This window comes from Pteropus alecto, unplaced genomic scaffold (assembly GCF_000325575.1).
Source record: "Pteropus alecto unplaced genomic scaffold, ASM32557v1 scaffold59, whole genome shotgun sequence".
NCBI lineage: Eukaryota > Metazoa > Chordata > Mammalia > Chiroptera > Pteropodidae > Pteropus > Pteropus alecto.
Genome location: NW_006443292.1, coordinates 1,112,431 through 1,135,956, shown reverse-complemented (window position 1 = coordinate 1,135,956; position 23,526 = coordinate 1,112,431). Strand labels below are relative to the sequence as shown.

At 42.4% G+C, this 23,526-nt stretch overlaps 1 protein-coding gene across 1 annotated transcript in view; it reads right to left on the bottom strand.

The window, feature by feature from the left end:
• MCTP2 (multiple C2 and transmembrane domain containing 2) overlaps positions 1 to 23,526 on the bottom strand; it is a 131,898-nt gene that overhangs the window by 4,225 nt on the left and 104,147 nt on the right. Inside the window, exons 17-20 of the mRNA XM_006924133.2 lie at positions 17,322 to 17,444; positions 14,799 to 14,840; positions 5,676 to 5,785; positions 2,337 to 2,446 (exon numbers count right to left, since the gene is read on the bottom strand). Of these exons, the coding sequence (XP_006924195.1) occupies positions 2,337 to 2,446; positions 5,676 to 5,785; positions 14,799 to 14,840; positions 17,322 to 17,444 (385 nt within the window). The remainder of the gene's footprint in view (positions 1 to 2,336; positions 2,447 to 5,675; positions 5,786 to 14,798; positions 14,841 to 17,321; positions 17,445 to 23,526) is intronic.

The following is a 23,526-nucleotide window of genomic DNA, read 5'->3' as shown; positions in this document are numbered from 1 at the left end:
TAGTCAGAATAAAAATTATAAGGCACTCAGATTGCATGCTTCAAAAGCTTATCTTCTTTTTTTTTTCTCAGGCGTCACAAGCTCAAATGTCAGTAACTGTGTGAGATCAAGTGTCAACAGGACATCGTGCACTGCCTGGTCACCTTTAAGGGGCAGCGGGGTAAAGGACAAGGGCTATGGGGCAGGAATAATGCTGGGCCCCAGTTCTGGCTTCACCATGTATTAGCTGTGTGGCCTCAGACAAATCGCCTACCAGTCCTGTGCCTCAGATTTCTCATAGTAACATCTGAATAATAAAGACCTGCCCTAGGTTGTAGGAGAATCGCACTGGTCCGCATAGGCAAGAGGATTCTGTAATCTGAGATTCCACAACTGTAGAGGAGGCACCGTCATCCCCGTAGATGTCAATAAGCCAAGAAGACAACAGAGGCAGCGACAGAGAGACTTTGTGCTGATCACTAGGCACGTGATCACATGCACGAACTCGGAAGCTGTGCTGATCACTAGGCACGTGATCACACGCACAAACTCGGAAGCTGTGGCCTCATCCAGCAGCACACGTTCAGATTTTTAACCCAAACGATTCACACAGACAGAGGGCATATCTGCTGTGGATTTTATTTATTTTTCGCCCCCCAAAAAGTAAGTGGGATCCAAATACCAAGGGATTATTGAATGGTCTCAGATCATAGAGTATATTGGTGGAGTAGAATGAGCCCGTCAGTCAAAAAACAAACAAACAAAACAATACAGAAATCACTTGGAGAAAGTCAGAGAGGAAAAACTGAATGGCTGCCTTATACACACGGCCACTGCAGAATGACCACTTGAAACAGAATCCTAGCACGGCTCTTCAGATATTTCTACGAGGGACTGGCACGTAGCCCCGACAGCAGCACGCTGGCGGGGCGAGGGAGGGGAGCCGTCCTTGCTTGCTCACGCATCAAACGCTCAGCACCTTCCATGCAAGAGATACCGTGCTGTCAAGACGTGCGGAGTTGACTAAGTCATGGTTTCTCCTCCTGAACAAAACAGAGAACCCACGGATTGTGCTCTCCTGAGATCGCTCTACTTCTGAGATTTCGGAAGTTATTCTACATTCCTATGACTTTTCCCATTTCTGAAAATCTAGGTCTGGCTTTTTTCTTTTTAACATCAGGATTCTACCTTCATGGGTCCTCTATGAAAAGATCTACACTTAATGGTTTTAGAAAGGTGGCAGCTTTTCCCCGGCCTTTTCACACTCTCGGCTTTTGCTTAAAGACGAATGCATCCATTTTTAATTTTCTGAGAAACCTCCAGACTGTTTTCCATAGCGGCTAACCAATGTACTGTATACCTGAAACTAATCAAATAAAACTAGAAAAAAAAAGATGCATGCACGTCATCACGGTGTCTCCTATGCGTAACCTCTTGGGACACCTTCCCAAGATCCCTAATAGTGACGATGGTCGAGGACTCAGCAGTCATCACCGGAGCCAAGTAATAAAATCCGGCCTGACACGAACCCCTGTGAAGAAGGAGAAGAAGTGCCGACGGCTTCTCCAACAACTACTTTACTGCAGCGGGCTCTCCTTAGATCAGCCCAGAGCCCACCCAGCAACAGATGCAAACGTTCGCAAAGCACAAAGCTGCGTGTGTTCTGTCCAGTTGCCAGCTGGCATAGTAAATCGAGTCATGAAGTTTATTTCAAGTTCGCTGTTTTTGTTCTTACCTTTTTAAAGTAGCCAAACTTTACACAGGCACGCCATTTCCCTGACTTTACACGGGCACGCCATTTCCCTGACTTTACACGGGCACGCCATTTCCCTGGGTAAAGGGTCGCTTCCTTTCCTTTGTAGCCCTGGTTACGTAACCACCGAGTGCCCCTTCCTCTCCCCTGACTGCTTCTGCATTTCAGTATTGGGTTGGGGTTAGTTTTTCCTCCAGGAGAGATGAAAGGTCAGGAGCAACCTGGCTACTTTTACAAAATATAAAGAGCAAGATACAGGTGTTTGCTCACTGCCTGAATGACAGTATTTCCTCAAAATTACTGGGCCACGCAATATATTATCCAAGAGAACTTATGACTATGAAAGCCAAAGGGAAATCACACGTACGATCCCATTTTTATTCAATCGCAGTTATGCAAGAGCCCTACAAACAGCAGTGCGCATCGTTCACGCCATGGGCCTTTTCAGGGAAGTCCTGCAAGTTTTGGTTCGCCGTGCGCTTTCCTTAATTTCATGTTTAATTGCCAACAGGAGCATGTTTAAAGTTTATAGTCACCCTTTAAAAATGAGTAATTGGTTCTTACCTGGAATTGATTGCTAGCAAAATGACCGTGCCAAACTTACCCCAGATTAAAATGATGTACCGAAGTGGAATGAAATACAGCGTGATGGTAGCCACCGCCAGGATCAAACAGGCCAGGAAGGAAAGGAACGGGACCGTCCAGTTAAACGTGCTGCAGACAAACCACACCAATGTCAGGCCCTCGGAGGCCGGAACAGCTACCTATATACGTTCATTTTGCCACGCTTATTTCTTAGTTATAGAAATGAAAACAACCCACTGGAAAAGTTTCTTTAAAAACCTGGAGATGAAAGTTGGCCAAAAATGCTTGGGTGCTGGAAAAACCTTCTTCAGGAGGTCACCAGACCAACTAACTGCCACTGAACTTCTTGGAACTGACAGTTCCCAAGAGAAGGCTTTGGCTCTCAAAAGTGATTCAGCATTGCAATATTGTCATGATGGCTTATGTACAAAGATTTTCAAAACTAGGGGTTACTTTAGGTCACTTCGGAGTCAATACTTCTCTTTCGACTAACATGCAGATGCCAGTAAATATTTAGGAAAGGAAGGCTATTATCACAGCGCTTTAGTGCTTTTGTGTTTTCTAGCAACATATTTCGGATTTCCAGACTCGTTTCCCGCAGAAGATGAACAGTGCCCTGAAATGGGTGGGGGAGCACGTGACTACAAACCAAGCCACAGGTGATGCAGGCGGTGCCGCCGCACATTCTCACGGGGCCCGGGCTCCTTTAGTTGTATCGAACGCCTGCTCTGACGTGCGTGGAAATGGAGATCGAGATAGAGCCTGGGATGTGCAACTGAACAGCACACTGTGGAAATCTTGCGCAATCCCAGAGCATGATCTGTAAACCCGAGACCTCGGAAGGGCCTGTGAGTGCCTAGACTCTTCCCTCTTCCTGGTCTGCACCCTCGCGCACGTACTTGTCTACTGACCCGTCCTTAAGGGTGGCGTGTTGAAGGCCCTCTGCGTAAGAGCCTGAGAGAGAAAAGGGTGCTCGCCAGCACCGTCCTGGGCGACGCTGCCTGGGAGCCCCCGGCCTGGACGCTAACTCCGCTAACACTCACAGGCTCCCCAGGCCCTCTCACCACAGAGCGTAGTGCGGTGCTTCCATCCTGAAAGCAAACAATTTGTTACCTGTTTTCGTAGATTTTTCCCATTTTCCTGACTTGGGAACTCCCTTAATTCTAAGAAGGGAATCCCTGATTTGGGCAGTAATGAGACAAATGAGCCAAACCTTTCGATTGATGAAAAAAAAAAATCGATGAATTCCTTTCATTCAACTATTCAGGTTCACTATCGTGTTCTAAGAATATCATTTTCAAAATTTTAGAACACGAAACAAAAATGGTTGTGACCCAGTCTGGTGAGGTGGAGGGTGGTCCTCCTCTAGTCCCCGCCCCCAAACTGGCTGTCCCCCTACGTGACCACTGTGTGTCCATGGAGTCGTTATCTTCCTCACTCCCCAGGCTGGGGCAAACGAAGTCCTCCGACCCCTCTACCCGAAAACAGAAACAACTGGATTTATGATGCTGTGGACTGTCCTTTTGCAACGCACAGTGGTGCTTTCCTTCACGTGGGCTTGGTGTTCACACTAACTTGTGAGCCCTCTCCTCGCTCCAGGCCTCTGGCCCTCTCCTTAGGTTTTCCGTGTGCATTCTTGGTCTCTTTCAACTCGTCCCTCTTAGATTAAACACACGATACGTCCATCTATCCTTCCCAGGTCCTCACCGTGACTGAAACTGCATGTCACCTGCTCTCTCAGCTCCAGTGCTTAGTATTTCTTAACATCACTTCCTAGCCAGAGAAGTACGACTTCCTGTGGATGTGCCATCGAAGGCCTATGCTGGAACACTGGCAGGGATGGCTTTTCCGTCGTCGGTCTGCCTCAGTTTCGGCATCTCCCCCATGGAGGGTTCCCTACCCATTCAAGGTCACAGTGTTGGAGCCACAGCTCCACAGTGACAGGACAGATTATATGAATCACCCTTCTGCTCCGTGCTGCCTGCTGCCTCAGACAACAGAAACGCTAGTTGTTGATTAATGTTTTAGCCTGATGTATATGTACCTTTGAAATCTGTATAGTATTTGAGCGGGTAGAAAAAAAGAACAGTTTATTCCATGCAAATGCAATACGGTGGGGGTCCCCCCGCCCCGGCAGTAATTGGGAGGCCTTGCTCCCCCAGTTGTATATAAGTCTATTCATTTGCTAGTTGCCAACAGTTGGGTAAAAGTTTTCCTGGTCCTTAAGCTCTGCATTACAATGGAATTCCAACAGAGTTACACATGATGCCCCGCTTGAATGTCCAGCAGGAACTTTAAGGTCACTGTACTAATGAATGGCCAAAGAATTAATAGGAGCTGAGCCTTCCTGTGTTGCAGCTGGGCAGAACAGTGCCCTGTTCATGGCTGAAAATACGTCTCAGACATGGCCACCGCAGCTGTGCTGGGCACAGCTGGCCCTCAAAAGCACTGTGGAGTGGGGGCCTGTTTAAATCCCTCTGCCCTCTCCTCTCATCAGCCACGTCTCCTTGACCATTATCACTGCACAGCAGCCACATTTGTCTGTGGGAGACGGCCAAGCACAGGGACAGCTTGACCAAACGGCACGGCCCTTACTCTCTCAGTCTGGCCCCTGCTCCACAGCCTCTTATCCGCTGCTGCCAGCGCACCCCTCAGCTTTTCTTTGCATTGACATTTTCCGTCCACTAAGGCCCTGTATGATCTGCCTCATCTTAAGGCACTGCGGCTGCCACCGCCCGTGGCACAGACGTACTGTACCTCCTACCTCTCCCTGGATGTAGCACAGTCTTGGGCTTTGAGCCTGGGCACCGGGCTCCCACCTACTGGAGCCCCCATTCATCAATTCCGTGCCCAGCTATCTCTTCCAGTTCTCAGAGAAGCTGATAAGTTGTTGCTTCTTCAGAACTGCCCTCCGTCTGTCTGTCTCTCTCCCACAGCTCTTTCCGGGCTGGTCAGACCTTGCCCACTCAAGGCATTACTGTGCTCTGTGGTTCTGATGAAAAAGGCTCCTTTAGAGCAGACCTGCTTCTCTTTTTATGTGTCAGTAGAACAATCTAATTTTTAATCTAGTTTATCACCCAATCCAGGATATTTTCGAGAGTGCAAGGGGGCAACATTAATAATTATACTGGGGCGACTGGTGTAAATTGGGCCATGTGGTCACCCCAGGACTGAGGTACTGCCCAACTGTGAAATCGACAAGCACAAAGAAGAAACCAACCAAAGTTAACAGCGTTTGCCTGACACCAATGCTTTCGGTCTTGGTTTCTGTATTTTCTGACCCCACCCTTCCCACCCCCACCTGTCCTTGTGGACGATAACTCTAATTCAAACACCACACCCCAAATGTCGAACTTACTTTTTAATTCTTTCTCCAAAAGAAGCGATTTCCTCCAAGACGTTTTGAACTGTTGAAACAATATCCTGTACCATATAGATTCTTTCAATCAAGCCTTTTTTCTCGGATTCCTACGAGACATAAAATCAAGACTCGACTCAGTTCCTTTATTTTTATTGCCCTGCTATAGAAATTCTTATACCGTGGTATAATAGCATGGTTATTATCAACAGAGTGACTCTAAGAGGTCAGTTACATTTTTCACAACTTAAATATTTATTGATTCCACAACGTCCCTGCCCACTCATTCAGATGCCACCACTCGGGGTGTGCGAGCCTCAGATGCTACCTCAGTGTCATGAGGTACTGCGTGGCACTCCCAAGAGCTTCCAGGAGCTTCACTTCCCTGGGGAGCTCAGGCTTATGTCAGGGAACTCTGCAATTCCTTCTGTTTGGCTGACCCTGATTCCCTCTCTGTCTTCACGAGGCTCTCTGCCAGTTTGTCTTCCCCACCTCCTGTCAGATACTTCAGAAGTGTTTCTAGCAGGTAACAACGTGCATGTTGGATGACATGTTCCCTAGTAATGTGGCTTCTTAGCCAAATACTGCTGCATTTTCATTGTGTTTTAAACCCACTGAAGCGGGCCTAACGAACATTTCGGTCATCCTCTGGCAACCACCTTGAAACTGGAGCAAGCAGCTGGAGAGAGGCGACAGTGTCACCAGACAGTACATTGCAGAGGACCGCTTCCTACCCAGGTGATTTCTAAGGAGGATGCCCAATAATTGATCATTTTTTCCTTATGAAATTTCATGCAAATATAAGTCCATGTTCTTCCGTCTCTAATTCTTCATGTGAAATGCAATTCAGCTTTCCAAGAATATTGTCTTTACTTTGAATATAGAAAATCTTAAATGTGTCTTACCATGTTAGGTAGCAAATGCTTATAAAAATAACTTAGAAATTACTCAAATGGAGGAAAGAAGATTCATAAACAGTGGGATTTTTACACTATTTCTTATATTCTGCTACCATTCTAGCTCCCTCGGGAAATCTGTCATTAATGGGCTTTGGCTAGTGTCCTCTCGGCTCTTGCCTTGCTGGGTCATCATAGCCGCTACATCTAATACATGAAACCTAAAACCTCAAGTAACTCTAACAAAACGTTTTTCCTATCTAGAATTTTACTTGGGTTAGAACTGTACCAAATTATTGAGCAAAAGCGTCTGAATTTAAGAGACCGTTTCTATGATAACCTTCTGTGCAGCAAAAGAGTGAGTTTCACCCTCATCTTGTATTCTCTGTTCCATCGAAGTGGACCCACGAATGGGGTGAGAGGGAGCCCACCAGCTCGCCCGCAGCGATTGTCGGTGAAGGCACCGATACGGGAAATATGTCAAAAAGCACACACTTCCCTTCCTGTATCTGCCCTTATTCAGGAAGATACTTGACTGAAACAGACCAAAGAGAGGGGCAAAGGTGAGGACGGACTGTTGCGACCCCCTCTCCAGTACAGCGTGCTGGGACGGTTTGAGTAACTTCTTACCATCTGGTCTGCAGCCCTTTACCCAACCATTCTCCACAGAAGGGAAAGCCAGGCTCACTGTTTCCTCTTGCAATGCCAACGAACGAGACATATTTACCTTTTCCCCCTACTTTTAAATTCCTTGTTCCCCTTTCTCTCCTACCAGCTCTAATTCTTTAAGCGGTTGGCATTATAAATGAGGTATGCAGCCAGAGGACTCGATTCATACTCAGCAACCCACCACCGTCTATTAACGGGCATGATGGTGAAAAGCCGTCTCTGTCAGCCACGGCAGGATTCATGCTTGAAAGGGGGGATTTGAAAGCATGGGGGAATCTGACCCTAAGGGCAAAAGTGGCTTCCTCTTTTCAGCAGCACAGAGTTTAGGTCAGAACAATTGCTTGGTGAATGCCTCAAATTTCCATGTGGCTCAACTTCATAAAAATTTCCTATTTCAGTTAACTCCTTTTTTTTTTTTCCCAGTGAAACACCCAAATGCTGATGTTCTGGTTGTAAAGAAAATATGAGTTCGTACACCAATATAATAAACAATTCTCACAATATTCTTTCCCTTTTTAATGAATTTTATATTAGAAGAAAAAGAAATAAACCATATGATGTACCAACTCCGCAGGCCTGCATGTTTTGTAAATAACAGGCGATGGAGTCAGGAAGAACAGCGTTCAACACAGGTCTTGTCATCTACTAATTTGGTGATCCTGGCAAGTTCCTTACCCTTTCTGAGTTCCCATTTTGCTATGTGGAAAGGAGATCGTAAGGAGCCTTTGCAGAATTCAATATCATAACCCGCGTAAAGCACTTGGCATACGCTAGGTGCTTCACACACGTCAGCCCCTTCCCTTCGAGAATGTAAAGACATCAAAGGATGAAGAACCTTTGGTCTAGTTTAAAGAAGACTGGGGTTAATTTGAGTTTCAAAAGCAATGATCTTCCCAGACAAGTCCACTCATGTTGACTTTGTTACACGAGAGATCATCTGGCAGTTCTGGCTGCACCATGCTGGCTTTATTTACACATTTCAGATTGAACCAGGGAATGTGGCGGTAACACAGTTTAGCAAACACAACATTACATCTGCTGCTGCCACCAGATTTCCAAGGAAGAGTAACAGTGATTCATTGAGAAAGACAGAAGTGCTATCGCGTGTGCTTACATTTTTTCTTAACACGTGAGGCTTCCAATTTATAGAGGGAAATGAATAATAAAAATAGTAATGGCCACCGGTATGATGAGACAAATAATACAATTGTAGCTAAACATATATTTTTAGATGCTAGATTTGAGAAAGAATGGATTTTACTTTTTGTTACGAACTTGAAAAAACACAGGATACACAGGATTCCCGAAAAGGATCAATGCAAAATTTCTATCTCAAAATCTTCCCAGTAATTTCAGCTATCTAGAATAAAGACGCAAAAAATATAACTTTAGACTTTAAGCGGGAGTATGTTTGGTCTGTTTCATCCTACTGAATATTAAAAGCCTGCAATTTGAAAACTTGAAAAATTGTAAAGATCAGAAATAGATTGAGCGGCATTTAGCATGAGAAAAAAAAACCTCTCGACATCTGTCATAACAAAGAATATAAAGCAGTATTTCTGATGTACAAGATTAAAAATTGTTCTCTGGGAATCTTTGCTTACTGCACTGGGAACTGTCTTCAGGGCATCTTCCCATGAGACGTGCTGTGTGTGCATGGGGATGCGTACACACACACACACACACAGAGTCAACTCCATGCATGGTGGATGCTATTAAAATGAAGGGGGAAAATCACTACTCTTTCCGGAGAGTACTTCTCTCTCAAGTAGTATTTTTGCTTTGGGAAGTGAGTGTAAAACAGACCGTTTGGACTTTGAATCAGTATCATTTTTTAAGCGGTTTTAAACTGCTCTCTGTCTCCGTTCATTACGCAAAGCACTTCCACAGGGACTGGTATTTATCAGCATGGTTTGGGCTTGCAACAGGAATCTCATCTGGTATCAAAGAGGAGGGTGGAAAGAGTAAAAGGAATGAAAATCAGTATCAAGAGGAAGGTGTTGATAAACTACAACTGAAAACTGGGAATAATTTAGAAAAAAATATATGTTTGGAATTTAGACTCTCGGTCTGGGAAGACTGATTTCATTCAAAGTTTCTCCGAGCCAACCGACAGAGGCCACGCCACCACAGGGCAATGGGGCTAATGGTTTTCTCTAAGTTTATACGACTGTCGTTAAGCACACAACGAGCTGCAGTTGCTGATCTAGTTGCCTGTGTCATTTAATTATCTTTGAGGTGGGGAAGTGAGGAGGGTGAGAGAAAAAATATTTATGTGATCGAGCAATGCAACCAGAAATTTTTATTAAGCTAAGACGAGGCTCAAACACCACTTCCTGTAGCACGCACGAGTCACCCACTCACTTCCTCTGCACTGCCCACCGCTGTGTACCAACTCTGATAAAGGCAGCAATCACACTTCGCTCTGAGTATTTACTTTGAGCACCTTGTTTATAGTTGTCAATGTTTTCTCTCATGCAGAGAAAACACTCTATAAATGTATAATGATGCAGAAAAATGAACCAATAAGTTAATGACGTGTTTCTTCCATAATAATCCGGTATGATAAAAAAATAAATGTAATTTAGGTCAAAAGAGCTGGATTTGAGTCTTGCTACTATGCTATCAAGTTAAATTCTCTTAATTTGGGTTTGTTCATTTGTAGATGGGGAAAATAATATCTCATTTAATGGTTTGTTTTGAGTGCTGAATGAGCTAAAGCACATAAAAACAGCCTGCAAATTGTAAATATTCTATAAATATCAGTATTTGTATAAATGTAACTACTTACATAACTCTTACTCAAAATGATCTTGCTTTAAATTATTACTTTTGTGTCATTTATTACTCCTTCAGGAAAAAAAGCGGTGTCCCCTACCTTTCTATCAATTATCTTGTAAGTTATTTATTAATTATCGGTTAATTCATTGGATAATTAGGACTTAAGGCAAACCACACTGAAACAGAGGGAATTTCATTAAGAAAGACAAGAGGAACAGGTACAATCCTCCGAAAAACAATGACTTGTGGGTAATTAAGATACAATAGCCAATGTAGCATACATTAACATGACGTAAAAATTTCAGGCAATAGGAAATTAAACATCTAGATGTGTTACAGTCTATGCAATCAGAGTCTCTGACTGTCTTCTGTTAGACAGTTCACATTAGCTAATAGAGAGAGAGAGAATTCATCCAATTTCCACTCTATTATATCATATTTCACAATATTTGGGAGTACCTTACCAAGTATAATCTTCAAAGTAGAAATCTCAAAGAAAATCCACAAGTACGAGGAATATTAGTGAGCCTGACAGTAAGTAGGATAAATAATGCCTCGAAAGGTAAGATTGCTAAATCACTTCTGGATTAATTCTGGATTACTTCTAAAGGTAATGAAGCCAAAATATTTTTAAGAATGAAGGTTTCATATTTAAAAGGAAAACTTGATCTAGTTGATGTGTCAGAGAAAAGCCTGCAGGAAATAAGGAAGCCAATCCCTTCTCATTCAAACATGCATAAACTGATAATTAAGAATTGGCTGGACTCCATTTTAATATTAAAATCTTGAAGCTAAGATGATATGGTAGAAATGTTAGCAATTAAATCGCTTCGGCACTAAAAAAAAAATCATATTTAATCAAATTAAAAGCAGTTAAATCAGAATGGCCATTTACTTTATTCCCCTGAAAATTATTCATAAGCAGGTCCTCTGCAATATGCCTTGTATATACAGATTGCATAGGCTCTAAAAATGTGTGTGTATTCAATTACTGTTAATCTTTCAGAGATATTCTTTGATTTTTTTATCTTCTTAAAAATACCACACCTTATCATCTTAACATACCACTGCTCAGTCAATATCAAGAGCTTAAAAAATCACTAATCAAACTAACTTGCTGTTTTGGATATTCTTAAGAAGTCAAAAAGGAATCATAAGCACAGCTACTGTCACTATTGGATTGTAAGGAGACTTCCTCTGAGAACGACAGTCTCCCCCAGGTGACATACTACAGACCAAGTTCTCTCTCTGGAGACAAGAAAACACAGGGAATGAGGCATGATGGACCCATCCAGCTCACCCAAAGGACTATGCACATTAATCTACAGCAAACTCCTTCTGAAGACATACGCCACGTGCTTCTCTCTCTAAGAAGGCTCTGCCTGGGGAGTGAGGAGTGGGCTAATCAGTCTGGATGATGGAAACTATTTTCAAATACTGAAATCGACAATTTAAAAAGTATGTAAATTTTCATAATGACATCCTAACTTGTGAAAAGAGGATATACTATAATATTTATTGGCATCCTTTCATGATAACATGTTCCACGACTGATCAACAAAAGTGCATTAGATATTTCGCATTTTCTTAAAAGAAAATCCATGTGTTTTTTTACCCATAATTAATATGAAAGGGTAACTTCCCCCCGCCCCATTGTGAACTCACTGATCATCCTAAAAGGACAGCTCATTCAAGCCCTGTTTCTGAGAGCTGAGCTAAAAACCAACCAACCCGCAATGCAGTCATCACTGTGAAGTTTTTTATGATAGCAATAGGCAGGTTTATTATTATTACATGCCCTTATGATTTCTTCTTCCTGGTGTTAATAGTAAATGCTGAAATAGTCTATGTAAGTAATTGTGGGGCTGGAAAAAGAAAGAAACTCTAATGCAAGTATTTATACCTTCCACAATGAAAACAAGATATTATTGCTTTGCATGACCTTTCTTAAGTAGAAATACAGCATTTTGCACAATAGTTTCTTGGTTCATGCTTCAATTACTGACCTTTACTGTGTAGAAAATTAATGCAATTTTCATTGTAATCCATCCGTACAAATAAGGTCCACGTAGAAGAATTCCACGTATGGAATCTAATACAAATAGGAAATGTCAGCTGATTGCTGTTGGCTGAACCCTAGCCATTATCTGTGTTCCAGGGTCCCCAGCAAACTATACTTCTAACAAGCAATTTCTTGTGTGGCCTATCAGGTATAAGAAAGAAAAAAAATCTCCTCTCTTCAAAGTTTTGTTTGTACTTTTAGTTCTCCAAAAGCCAAAAACTAGTTCCTGAAAGTTTTATGCTATTAACTGAAAGCACACAAAAGGAAGGCAGGCAAAATTGTGGAGTCTAATTTGGTTTCTAACGCAGATCGCCACCATGGACTTTCAACAATGAGAAGGGGCAAGAGGCTGCGGTGATGTCATTTACAGCAATCCCTGTTCCAGACAATAAAGGTATGACAGACCCCAGACCGTGTCCTGGTCTGTGCACTGGAGACAGGCCGAATATGGGAACGCGTCCATCTCCTGAGGAAGTTGTGCCAAGGGCCTGCAGCCTGCTTTCATCTCCACAGTTGCCTGTGATGGTATTTGGTGGGAAGGGGCGCTGGCAATTAAGGAGTGTCACTTTCAAGATGGATAGTTTGGATAGAAAGGAGTTTACTCTCTTCTTCTGGTTTGGAAGGAAATGGCTGTGTGTTTATAATTTGTAAACAGTTCATCTCTCACTGGGTGTGTAACAGTTCCCAGAAGCATGGTCTGTCATGTCTAACACGCAACAGAAGCCAGAAGGGCTGTGTGGGTAAGCCCTTCGATGCAGCGCAGGGGGAGGGGAGCGGCCCGGTGCCTGTGTGTGCAGGCCAGTGAGGAGCACATCTCAGTTGTGGAGGCCGCGACACATGGAGAAGAAATAACAGCTTGTAGTACGGATGTGGATGATGTGTGCTCCGGAAGTCTGAAGTTGAAAATCCCTCTACTTTCCAAATGTCTTAGAGAAGTAAGACAGAAAAGACAGGGACGAGGACAGCGAGGTTCGCCAGTGTCCTCTGCCAGCAGGAGGGTTGTGCTAAGCGGAAGAGGCATGAATAGGAGTCCAAGTTCCGTTTTAGGCTTATTCCTCTACAAGACTTCATAGAAAGAGAAAATCAAGGAAGCAAAACAAACATGACCACGCTGTGGCCATTAAAGACCTTATGAAAACAAATATTACAATCGAAGCATCTCAAGAACAAAACTGCCCCGGCGAAAGTGAGGAGGGTCTTATTACGGACAGCCTCAGGGTGGGACCGTGTGGAGGGCCACGCCTGCGTGAACGCAGCAGCTCCAAGGCTCATCCATGAAGATGCCACGGTTCCAACTCAGCCGTCTTTGCCCAGAGAGGCTTAAGCACAGCCCAGACGGCTCCACCTCCAGACCCCAGGCCCCCAGATAGCCCGCGAGGCACCTCAGTGTAAGGTTAGACCTCGACAGCCACTGGTCTCAATCTGTTGCCTGCTAATTTACTGAACCCCATTTTTCCTTCATTGTCTTCCTGTGGGATGCTGACCTTATCAGATGGGCAGATATATGTGGGTCACAATGATCTCTGAAGGGCAGTTTATTCTGTGGGTCACCCCTTTAAAAACGTTTGGCCCAACAGAAAGAAATCTTTCTTATTTTTAAGCCTTTGTTACTAAAATTTAGAATTTTTCCTAGTGTAGGTTCAAAATAATTTCATTAAGACTTGTGTTTCCTTCGGTAAAACATCCTATTAGCTTGGCTAGGACTGTTTTTAATGTTCATGGAGTGACATCACCCAGAAGCCGCTCACGTAAATTCATCAAGAAAAAAGTTGCATCTGTGTGACTTTATTCTGAAAAAGGTCAATTCACATTTAAGAAATATTTTACTGTTTTATTTTATTATTTTCCTATTAATGATCATTTTAGCACAACAAATAAGATTTACTTTGTAATTCACCCAATTTGCTTCAAATGGGCAAAAGCATCTGGCTCTCTTGATTAATTTTAAGGCTGTTCATGTCACGGAGCCAGTGCTTTTAAATTCATTTTTATTTCCTGGGAATTTTAGATTGGATACTTAACTCTCGAGATTCTGCCTTTTGACCTTTTCCTCCCCCTCAAGCCTCCTATAACGAGCCCCATAAACCCACAGGTTCAAGGGGACTGGAAGTCCATTAAGCTAGTAGCATCTCATCTGGCATTTCTTTCTTTCTTTCTTTCTTTTTTTTTCATTTTATTCCAGAAGGTTTGTCTGAAAGCATAATGACAACAAAAGCAGCAGATTTGAGAGATTCTCCCGGGGGAAGAGAAAGGACAGATGTACCCAGACATATAGCTGAAAGTGGTGCCAGCAACAGCTGGGAAAGTGACAGGCCCTGAAGTGGGTGACCACCCCACAGAGCGCGGACGTGAACCCAAAGGAAGAGCAATTTCACTTGATTTACTTGTGACTTCCTCGGCCACGTCTCACCTGCATTTGATACACCAAGGAGAAGGCCCATCTTCAATTTCATCTAATGACAGGTCTCCTATAGGTACGCTTTTTACAATATTTAGATTATTCGTCATATTTTACCCCTTTTCATCCTTGTTTTTTTTTTTAAGAATTAAAAAAAAAAACTTTAAAAAGGGTATCTTTTTTAAATTACAAGAATATTAATATTCGGGTCACTCTATAGTACTGAGAAAAAAGTCGGAGTTTGACTCAAGCTGGAGGAATGCTATCTGCTGAAAATATCAATGTCCCTTTGCATGTTCTTTCTTGAGCACACCCACCTTGTCATCTTCCTCCTCCTCATCCTCTAGGTCTGTGCTCTCCTGAAAGGAAAAAGCACAATTGGTTAATAAAATACTCAAATACTGAAATGAGCAAATGCAAATTAAACTTATACACATTTTTTAAAGTTTTCCTACATAATTTAAGCACTAGTGCTTTTAAAATACTTTATAAGCTCTTTAAAAAAATAACACTTTTAAAGTTCAGGGACACCATGGCAAAACTATCAACAATATGCTTAATCTACATAAAACTTAACTATAAATAAAGCTATTAGGAGACTGCCCTTTGACAGCATCCAGCTTTAAAAATACATTGCCGAGTTGTACTTTCTGCAAACAGTTTTGTTCTTATTCTGACAAATGAACCAACTGCTACGTTAAGGCTGAGAATACCATACTCCGTTTGTGCTAAACTCATTGTTATAATGATTTCTCTTTTCCTTTGGGGCCATTACTGAAACATTAGACAGTAGCAAATGCATTAGTCTGAATATAATCAATCGCAAGAATAAGTTACAGGTTTCTATACGGTACTATTATTTTCCTTGGGCTTCGGGTTCAGGGCGGGGGGCAGGTGAGGGAAGGAAACTCAGGCTCTGCTCTGGTTTCAAGGGTGCCTGGCTTCCGTTCAGGGGCCACAGCACCGGCTGTGATGCAAACGGACTGGTTCAGATTAGTTTAGAAATCTTGACTATGTAAGAGGTAAATTTCAATCAGATCACAGCAATATGTAGAAGCCAACGCATGTTGGTTCGCAATTTGGTTTCAGCAGCTCGTACAGAATGCTGGGTGTCAGACAAGCAGAGTTTCCTTCCCGCCTGAACACTTACCTTTCTGCTTAACCTTGCGGAGGTCAGCACACCGTTTAGCATTCATTGTTCCCACAGAAAAAGGATTTGTCAACATCATGCTCTTAAAAGGGAGGAACTCTGAAGGACCCAGGAGTATTCCACTAAACTCCACCACACCACTGAGCAGTCATCAAGCACTTTCTCGGGGGCTGGTACCACATTTCCTCCCGGAATACCCACGCGCTTCAACTAGCAGCTCGTGTGACACTCACTGATGCTGGGGAACTAACCTATTCACTGTCGGCAGCATCCATGTTTCATTAAAGCAAATGGATAAAAACAAATATAGTGAAAACATGTTATAGGAGAAGAAAACACTAATTACGACGTAGAGGTCTTCAGCTTGAGACACAGTCTTGCTGTGTGACTTTGGGCAAATCGCTGTGCCAGTCTGAGCCTTAATGTTATCGAGCACAAAAAGAAAATAGTATTTCTTGCCTCCTTCATGGGTGCGTTGTCAAGATTGAATTAGGTAATGAATTGGAACTGTTCTGTAAATTAATTGTGTACTGTTTTGTAAATTAATTGTGTACCAAGGTATATGTTTATATATACTTTAAACACATACGCATATGCACATATGTACACACATACATGCTATAACTATATACATCATACATGTAACAAAATCTGATTTAAAATGGTAAAAATGTTAGTTGACAGCATTTTTATTACAGATGTTTCTCTGTAAAAATTTCTTTCATTTATATCTCTGTGAAACTTAATCCTTAAATGAACCTGTACTTTAAAGATATTTATTAGGTGGTTCTAGCATCTTTAGGATCCTCATTATTGACATATGCCCATGCCCACTGCATTAAACAATCAAAAATTAAACAAAATGGAATTTTAAATTTGCTCAAGGTTTTACTCCCTGATAAAACACCCATTTCCCCCACTTCCCCTATATCCCGAAGGACACTAAAAATATCCCTTTAATATCCATTATTTCAGAGATTTTTTAAAAATGAGAACATTATAAGGAAAAATTGGTGAGGATGGTCAGCCTTTTGAGTCTTGAAAAACTCATGTGAGGCTAATCTGCTATTAAGTCTCAAAACCTCAGATTAAAAAACAAAACAACAACAACAACAAAACACAACGACTTGGTTCTTGAATCTGGAACGCCAAGACTATAGCATCGAGCAAGTCCAGAACTACGAGGCCCTGCTCACCCAGAGCAGGAGGCCGTCTGGGTTGGGGCGAGAGGGGAAGAGGCCTGGCCAGTGCTTCCTTCAACGCCATGGGAGATCTGAGACTTACAACAAAAACTTGGGCACTCGAGAATAGAGGGACCCAGGCCCACCCACTTTCAGGGAGCCACCAAAGGCTTTTCCCTGGTGGCTGGGAATGTCCCTCACAGTGACCACATGGAGAGCTAGATGTGCTCTGGTTCTGCTAGCGTGGAAATGATGCCCACGAGCCAGAGGGCTCTCCTCATGCTAAGACCGTGAACCAAGACTCAGACACCTACGATGCCACAGAAGGCAGGCTCCGGATCGCACCCAATGGGAGAGTCTCACTACAGCGTGAATATACGTGCAGGGTGGCCCCGCAAGTCTCAAACCACATGGACCTGGGCGACGTTCTGGTGCCGGTGCTGCTGGTGGTTTATCATCGCTCACATTCTTCCCAGTCACAGGTCAGAATTGTTGGAAGCGTTGCTCACCTGGCTGTCCTGCATGCTGCCGACCTTCCCTTTCACGGGTCTGATGACATTGTAGACAAAAAGCAGCAGTAATGCCAGGGGGATCATGTACAGTTCAAAATTCCAGACAGTGAGCAGAAATACCTGGTGGGAAGACAAGACCAGATCACTGCCTGAGGAAAGAGTAAGGGGGCGATCTTAAATCCTAGTTACTGGGTTGAAAAAAGTCAACCGGGGACTCTCTCTCAATACACAGTATCTTTTAGAAATAATCAAGTGAACACACACACACACTCAAACACACACACTCACTCACTCACCGACATTCAACAATTAATGTAGTTTTAGAACTCGCAATAGAATGAGGAGGACATAGAAACGAGTCACAGTCACGCACTAGAATGGACAGATACAGGAGTCCTGTACAAATAAGAAAAGAATACGTGGTATTTATTTTATGGGGTAAGCGTGAACTCTCAGGCAAAGTATTTCAAAATTTAAGCCTCACTTTCATTTCAAACTCACAGGTAGTCCAGAAGATGAAATAAGATAATTTGCGGTTATCAGCTGTCCATTCGTAAGTGCTGAAAAAAGTCACACTTATACCAACTTAGAAGAGGCAAATTATTGTATCGCAAATACTGAGCCGTATTGAACAGTACTGTCTTACCTATTACTAAAAAGTTTTTCTACCATTTCAAATTTTTCTCTTTGCAGATCTATGTTTCTGGTTTATTTTTTGGTTGCTATTATAAATTTAATCATTTCTTCTACTATGTTTTCAAACAGGTAATTGTTTGCATATAAAAGCTAATATTTTGTATATATTAATTTGTTTAATTAGTAACTTTGCTGAATTTTTTATTGTTCCAAATAGCTTTTCATTTCATTCTTTGGGGGTTTCCAAGAATATAGTTCCATAATCTACAAATAAAGAATTGTTTATTTCCTCTTTTCTAATATCTACAAGTTACTTTTTTCATTCTTAATTTTATTACTACTAACAAAGCAATGTTAAATAAAACTGCTGAAAGGCATATCATTGTCCCTGAATTTAATTAAGATGCTTCTAGTGCCCATTTTGAATATGTACATACTTTCTTATTAACAAGAAAGCATAATGAGTCACAAACATGGCTATTTCCCCCCAATACTTTGGCATCTCCTCATTTGAAATTATTTTACGATTCTGTCTCCCTGCCCTTTGTGAGTGGATTTAAGACTAGAAAATAGCCAAATTCCATGAAGCGAAGTCTCTGAATAACTCTCAAAAGTCCTATTAAAAAACAAACAAATAAATAAACAAAACAAGGTCAAGTCCTATCACTTGATACATTCTTTCCTCAACTAATCTGAGAAGTAGGCAAAATTTATTTACTGTCTTGTGTCATATATATGAGCCTGTGAAACACTGCTAAGTTTACATCGGTTTCAGATTGCTAAGCACTGTCAAGGGTTACAAACCCAAATGCCCACACGGGTCAAGCAGGTAAAATGTAAGGAAGTACAGGAAGCAAAGAGTCACTATCATCATCATGCTTCTTAAAGCAGGTGGATGACTATGTCTAAGTCGAACGGACAGTGATATAAATGTGAAGAAAACTACTTAGAAGATAAGGTTTGTTTGGTCTCCACCAAACAATGAATGAGCCGAGTGCTTTTCTATTTCTGTAGAAAAGCACTCGGCTCATTCATTGGTTCAATAAGAAGACACTTACTCAGGTATCACTTTATGTTTGGCCCGATGCTAGACAGTGGCCGTCCTTAGACAAGACTGACAGCTCAGCAGGGGAAAGGGGAAAGACAGGTTAACCAAAAAGACGTGACAGCAGTAAACCCTTTTAAAGGCGTCGCATGCCTGGAGATGGTAAGAATATCTAGGTCCTAGAAGGACGGGGCTGGAGATGAGGTCAGGGAACCACGGAGGGGTCAGTTGGTGGAAAGACCTGTATGTCACGGTACTTAGCTGAAGATGTGATCCTAAACTACATGGGAAGTCATTTATGGATTTTTAAGTAGAGAAATAATAGGATTTAATATTTAACTAGATAATTCTGTTAGCAAAGTACCCTTAATTATGGGAATGGGGTGAGGAAATGAGAAACTGAGGAAAATTTTTAGGAAGAAATAGCCCAGAAGAGAGGACAAGAACGCTTTTCTCGGCGATGCTAAGGGATATTTTTAAATATACATTAAACATGGCTTGACATTTGACTAACTGTGGGAAGTCCTGTGGAGAAAGGCCATGGATTTTATGCCCAGTTACACTCGCCCGCTCACCAGGAATTACCTGAGTCCCGGACAGCCCTTCACATTGCTCCTCTTCCCTTTACCCCTTTTGATTGGCCCCTGGAAGAGGCCCATCTCTTCCTCTCCCCATTGGGATTGTACACATGATCTACAGGGTTGACAGGCACCTAGCTCCCTCCTCAATCTCCAGCCCTCCAGACACATACGAGCAGCCACAGAGGAAGCAGATTGAGCAAACCAAATACCGAAATCTTTCAAGTTGCTGTCGACATGTGACGTTCGTGTATTTGTAACTGCAACCCTCCCAGCCACTCTCAGGTTAAAATGTCCATAGTCCCTGACCTCTTCCTTTATCCCGAATTTATTCCTTTCACTAAATTACTTCCTATGCAAGGAACCAGCGGTGACTTCAGAAATCCTTATCTGTCAGGAAGCAACAGGAACAAAAGACAGTTGAGAAGGACCTAGCTGTAGGAAAAATAATGGTGCCCTAAGGATGCCATGCCCTGTTCCCCAGACCCTGTGAAGATATTACACTGCAAAGGGGCATGACCGTCCCAGATGGAGTTAAGGTTGCCAACTGTCTGACCTTAGCATAGAAAGATCATCCTGGATTATCTAGTTGAATCCAGTGTAATCATAAGGGTCCTTAAACGTGGAAAACAGAGGCAGAAGAAGACAGGAGAAAATGGGAGAGCAGAAGCAAGGTCAGAGTGATGCCACGTGAAGGCCCTTTGCTGGATCTGGAGATGGAGGAAGGAGCCATGAGCCAAGGAATGTGGGTGGCCTCTCAAAGCTGGAAAAGGAGAGAAAACAGATCCCCTAGACCCACCAGAATAAAGCACAGCCCTTTTGACACCTTGATGTCAGCCCAGCGAGACCAGCGGTAGACTCCTGACCTCTATTACAGTGAGATAATGAGTGTGCGTCATCTCAGCCCTTTACTTATGTGATAATTTGTTAAAGTAACAATAGAAAATGAGTAAAGTAGTATAATGTAAAAGGGGGTGAACACACATAGGGGAATTACGAAAGGTCTAGTCTCCACTCAGAAAGAGGAAAGGGAAAATACACCCCAATAATGCGAGAACCTCAATTCAGATCAGGCCCAGAACTGAAATGCCTATTCCCGTCCTGACCCTCACTTTTCTCCTCTGTTCTCTAATAAAAACTTCATATTTCAACCTGCCTCTCTAAGTCATGTTCTGGTTGCCATAATATGTAGAAAGTTTACCGAATCAATATTCATTAAGTGTGTTTTCTTGAGATCCAGGTGCATCGAAATATACCACCTTCTGGTGATTACTTGGCATGTCTTTAGCCATTTCTACATGATATAGAATGACCAGGTCAGTCCCCTGGGGTTAGGCAGGGGGAATCAAACGGGGTGACTTGCCTTGCCTTGTCTCTTGGAGACAAAACTCCATCCACTAGTTCTAGTTTTCTGTGGGAATAACCCAAAGGGTAGTTTATTCCCATTGCTTTTGCAGAAAGATACCTGGATTATGCATTTTTCACTTTTATTATCCTTTATGACTGTTTAAATAAACAAGGTATATAATTTTCAAAGTGGCAGTTTCACAATTACATTACAGTCATGTAACTCTAATATTAAATATAAATTAATATTAAATATAAATTAGAGATCTTTAGACTGTACTCTTCTAGACATCGAACTTTACTGACTTTTATTTGACCCTTTTAAATGTACTATGGGATTTTGTTAAACAGAAATTAAAATGCTTCCAACCTGTATTTACACATAAGTTTCTTACTAAATATGTCATCTTTTTCTCTTTTAAATATGAAACATTTCTTAAAGTCCCATTGTTTGCACCATGCTACTGGCCACCCTATACTTTACATTTCTTGATGATTTTATGTAAATAGAAAAACGTCAAACAATCACTGATGGCCCAATAAAAATCCCCAGAGCACTCACAAAGGCAGAGCAGCTAGTTTCAAAAGTAGAAAAGCACTAAACTAAAAGAAAGACGGAAAGCATATAATGTGCTGCAACTACTGGCTTTTTTCTCCCTAAAATGATCTTAATTTCAGGTCTAGAATCAGACAATAAATTTCTCATGCATTTTTGCAGAAGCCAGTAATTGAGCAGTTGAAAGTCTGATTTTGGTAAATACATCTTTCAAAGCCATCGGCAAATTCTCCGCTCTGATTAAGGAAAGGGGGCAGGGGGTGGAATCCTCACACATTTATTTATTCCCCATAAAGCTGGGTATCTTGAAGAGGTCAAGAAAAAAATTCCATTAAATGGACCGATAAGTGTCTCACTCATTTCGGAGGCGTAATTGTCGGCACCCTCCGTGGCGGACGTCCGATGGGGCCCTCATAGTACTCTAAGTGGACAAAGCATTCTCTGAAAGTGTTCTCTGACTTTGGGCACATGAGCACGAGGCTGCCATCGCGACTAAAACCTTAAATTTAACGCGACTTTCTCCTTCGTGTTCGTAGGAAGATTGGATCGGAATGAACACAGAAGAAAAGGCTCTGGGTAATAACGCCAAGTGAATCCAATTCGCGTGAGTGCAGCGATAGAGCGGAGCCGTTCGCTGTGTGAAGTCCCTCCACTTGCTCTATTTCTGGCACTAAATGCAGGAGGGCTGCAGGAAGTTCACATCAAGCCTGCAACAGCTCGGTACATGCTCCGCGTGCTTAGAACAGACAACGGTGCCTTAATTCGAGAACCCTCCAATAGCGATTAGCAAGCAGTGCTACTTACGGCAAAGTACAATTCTGTTAGGAATCATTATCAAGAATGTCTTAGATGGTTCATCAGATGGACTGCCTATTTGCTCAATCACAAAGAAAATTGTGTTTGTATCATACTTGCCACTAAAAACAAAAACGGCGCCAAAGTTTGGATCTTCCTTTCCTTAGTTATGTTTTTAGGAGTCCCGAATTGACTGTGAGCAGGAGTCCAAGCAGCTTTCCCACAACACTGAGACAGCACCATAAACCAGGAAGAAACCCCAAATCCAGTCTGTACGTGTGTATGTGCGCACACACACGCATACTCACGCACACACACTCCTTCACTTAAACCGTCGTTAGCTTACCGACATAAAAGTTCAAATTAAAACCCAGCAACGACAAATTCGATTTTTGGCCTGTTATGTTCAAAATCTGTCGCATCGTGTAAATAAATGAGCTCAAAACAACAACCAGCAAAAAAAAAAAAAAAAAAAGGAAAACTGGAACCACGATCCCATTTAGACATGCTGTTCGAATTTTCAAGTCTCTAACTTCAAACAAAAAAATAGTAAGTTTGATGACATGAAGAGAAAATAAAGTCTTCATCGGCTTTTTTTAGGATCCGATCCACTTAAGCACAGACGAAAATATTTGACAAGGTGCTTAAAAAAAAAAAAAAAAGAGGCAGATGTTCAGGTAACAGCAAAGCCAGGAGACTGTGTCTTTTAATAAAGCTATTATATGTGCAGGCCCAAATGAGGAGTGGCACTGAGGCTAGGGCCTCGCTAAACTATCAGCACCTGTTTGCCCTGAAAAATCAATTAGAGTCACACTTTCATCGCACTCTTTCTCTCCAGTAAAACTTAGCTGCATCCTGAGACTCGAGCTGCTCAGAAGAAATGGACTTGAAACCTAAATCCGAGGTCTCGCCTGCCTCCCCTGCTCGCAGACATATAGACGAACCGCGGTCAAATGAGGCTCCAGGGGCGCAGGAGGAATGGGAGGGAGGAGGACACAAAAAGAGGAAAAGAAGAGAGAGAGAGAAATTCCTACTTCCGTCCGTCTCGGACTGAGAATCACACCTCCTTTCGGTGAATTCCAATAATTTCTTCGAAGGCTCCTTTTTCATTTCCTTTCCTTTTTTTTTTTTTTCCTCCTCCTTCAGAACCGAATCCTGTGCTACATTTTCTGTGCGATAGGAACGATCCAACTTTGCAAGTTGAAAGCAAGGGCAGGAAAGCCGTCCCAAGTGTTTTAGTAATTA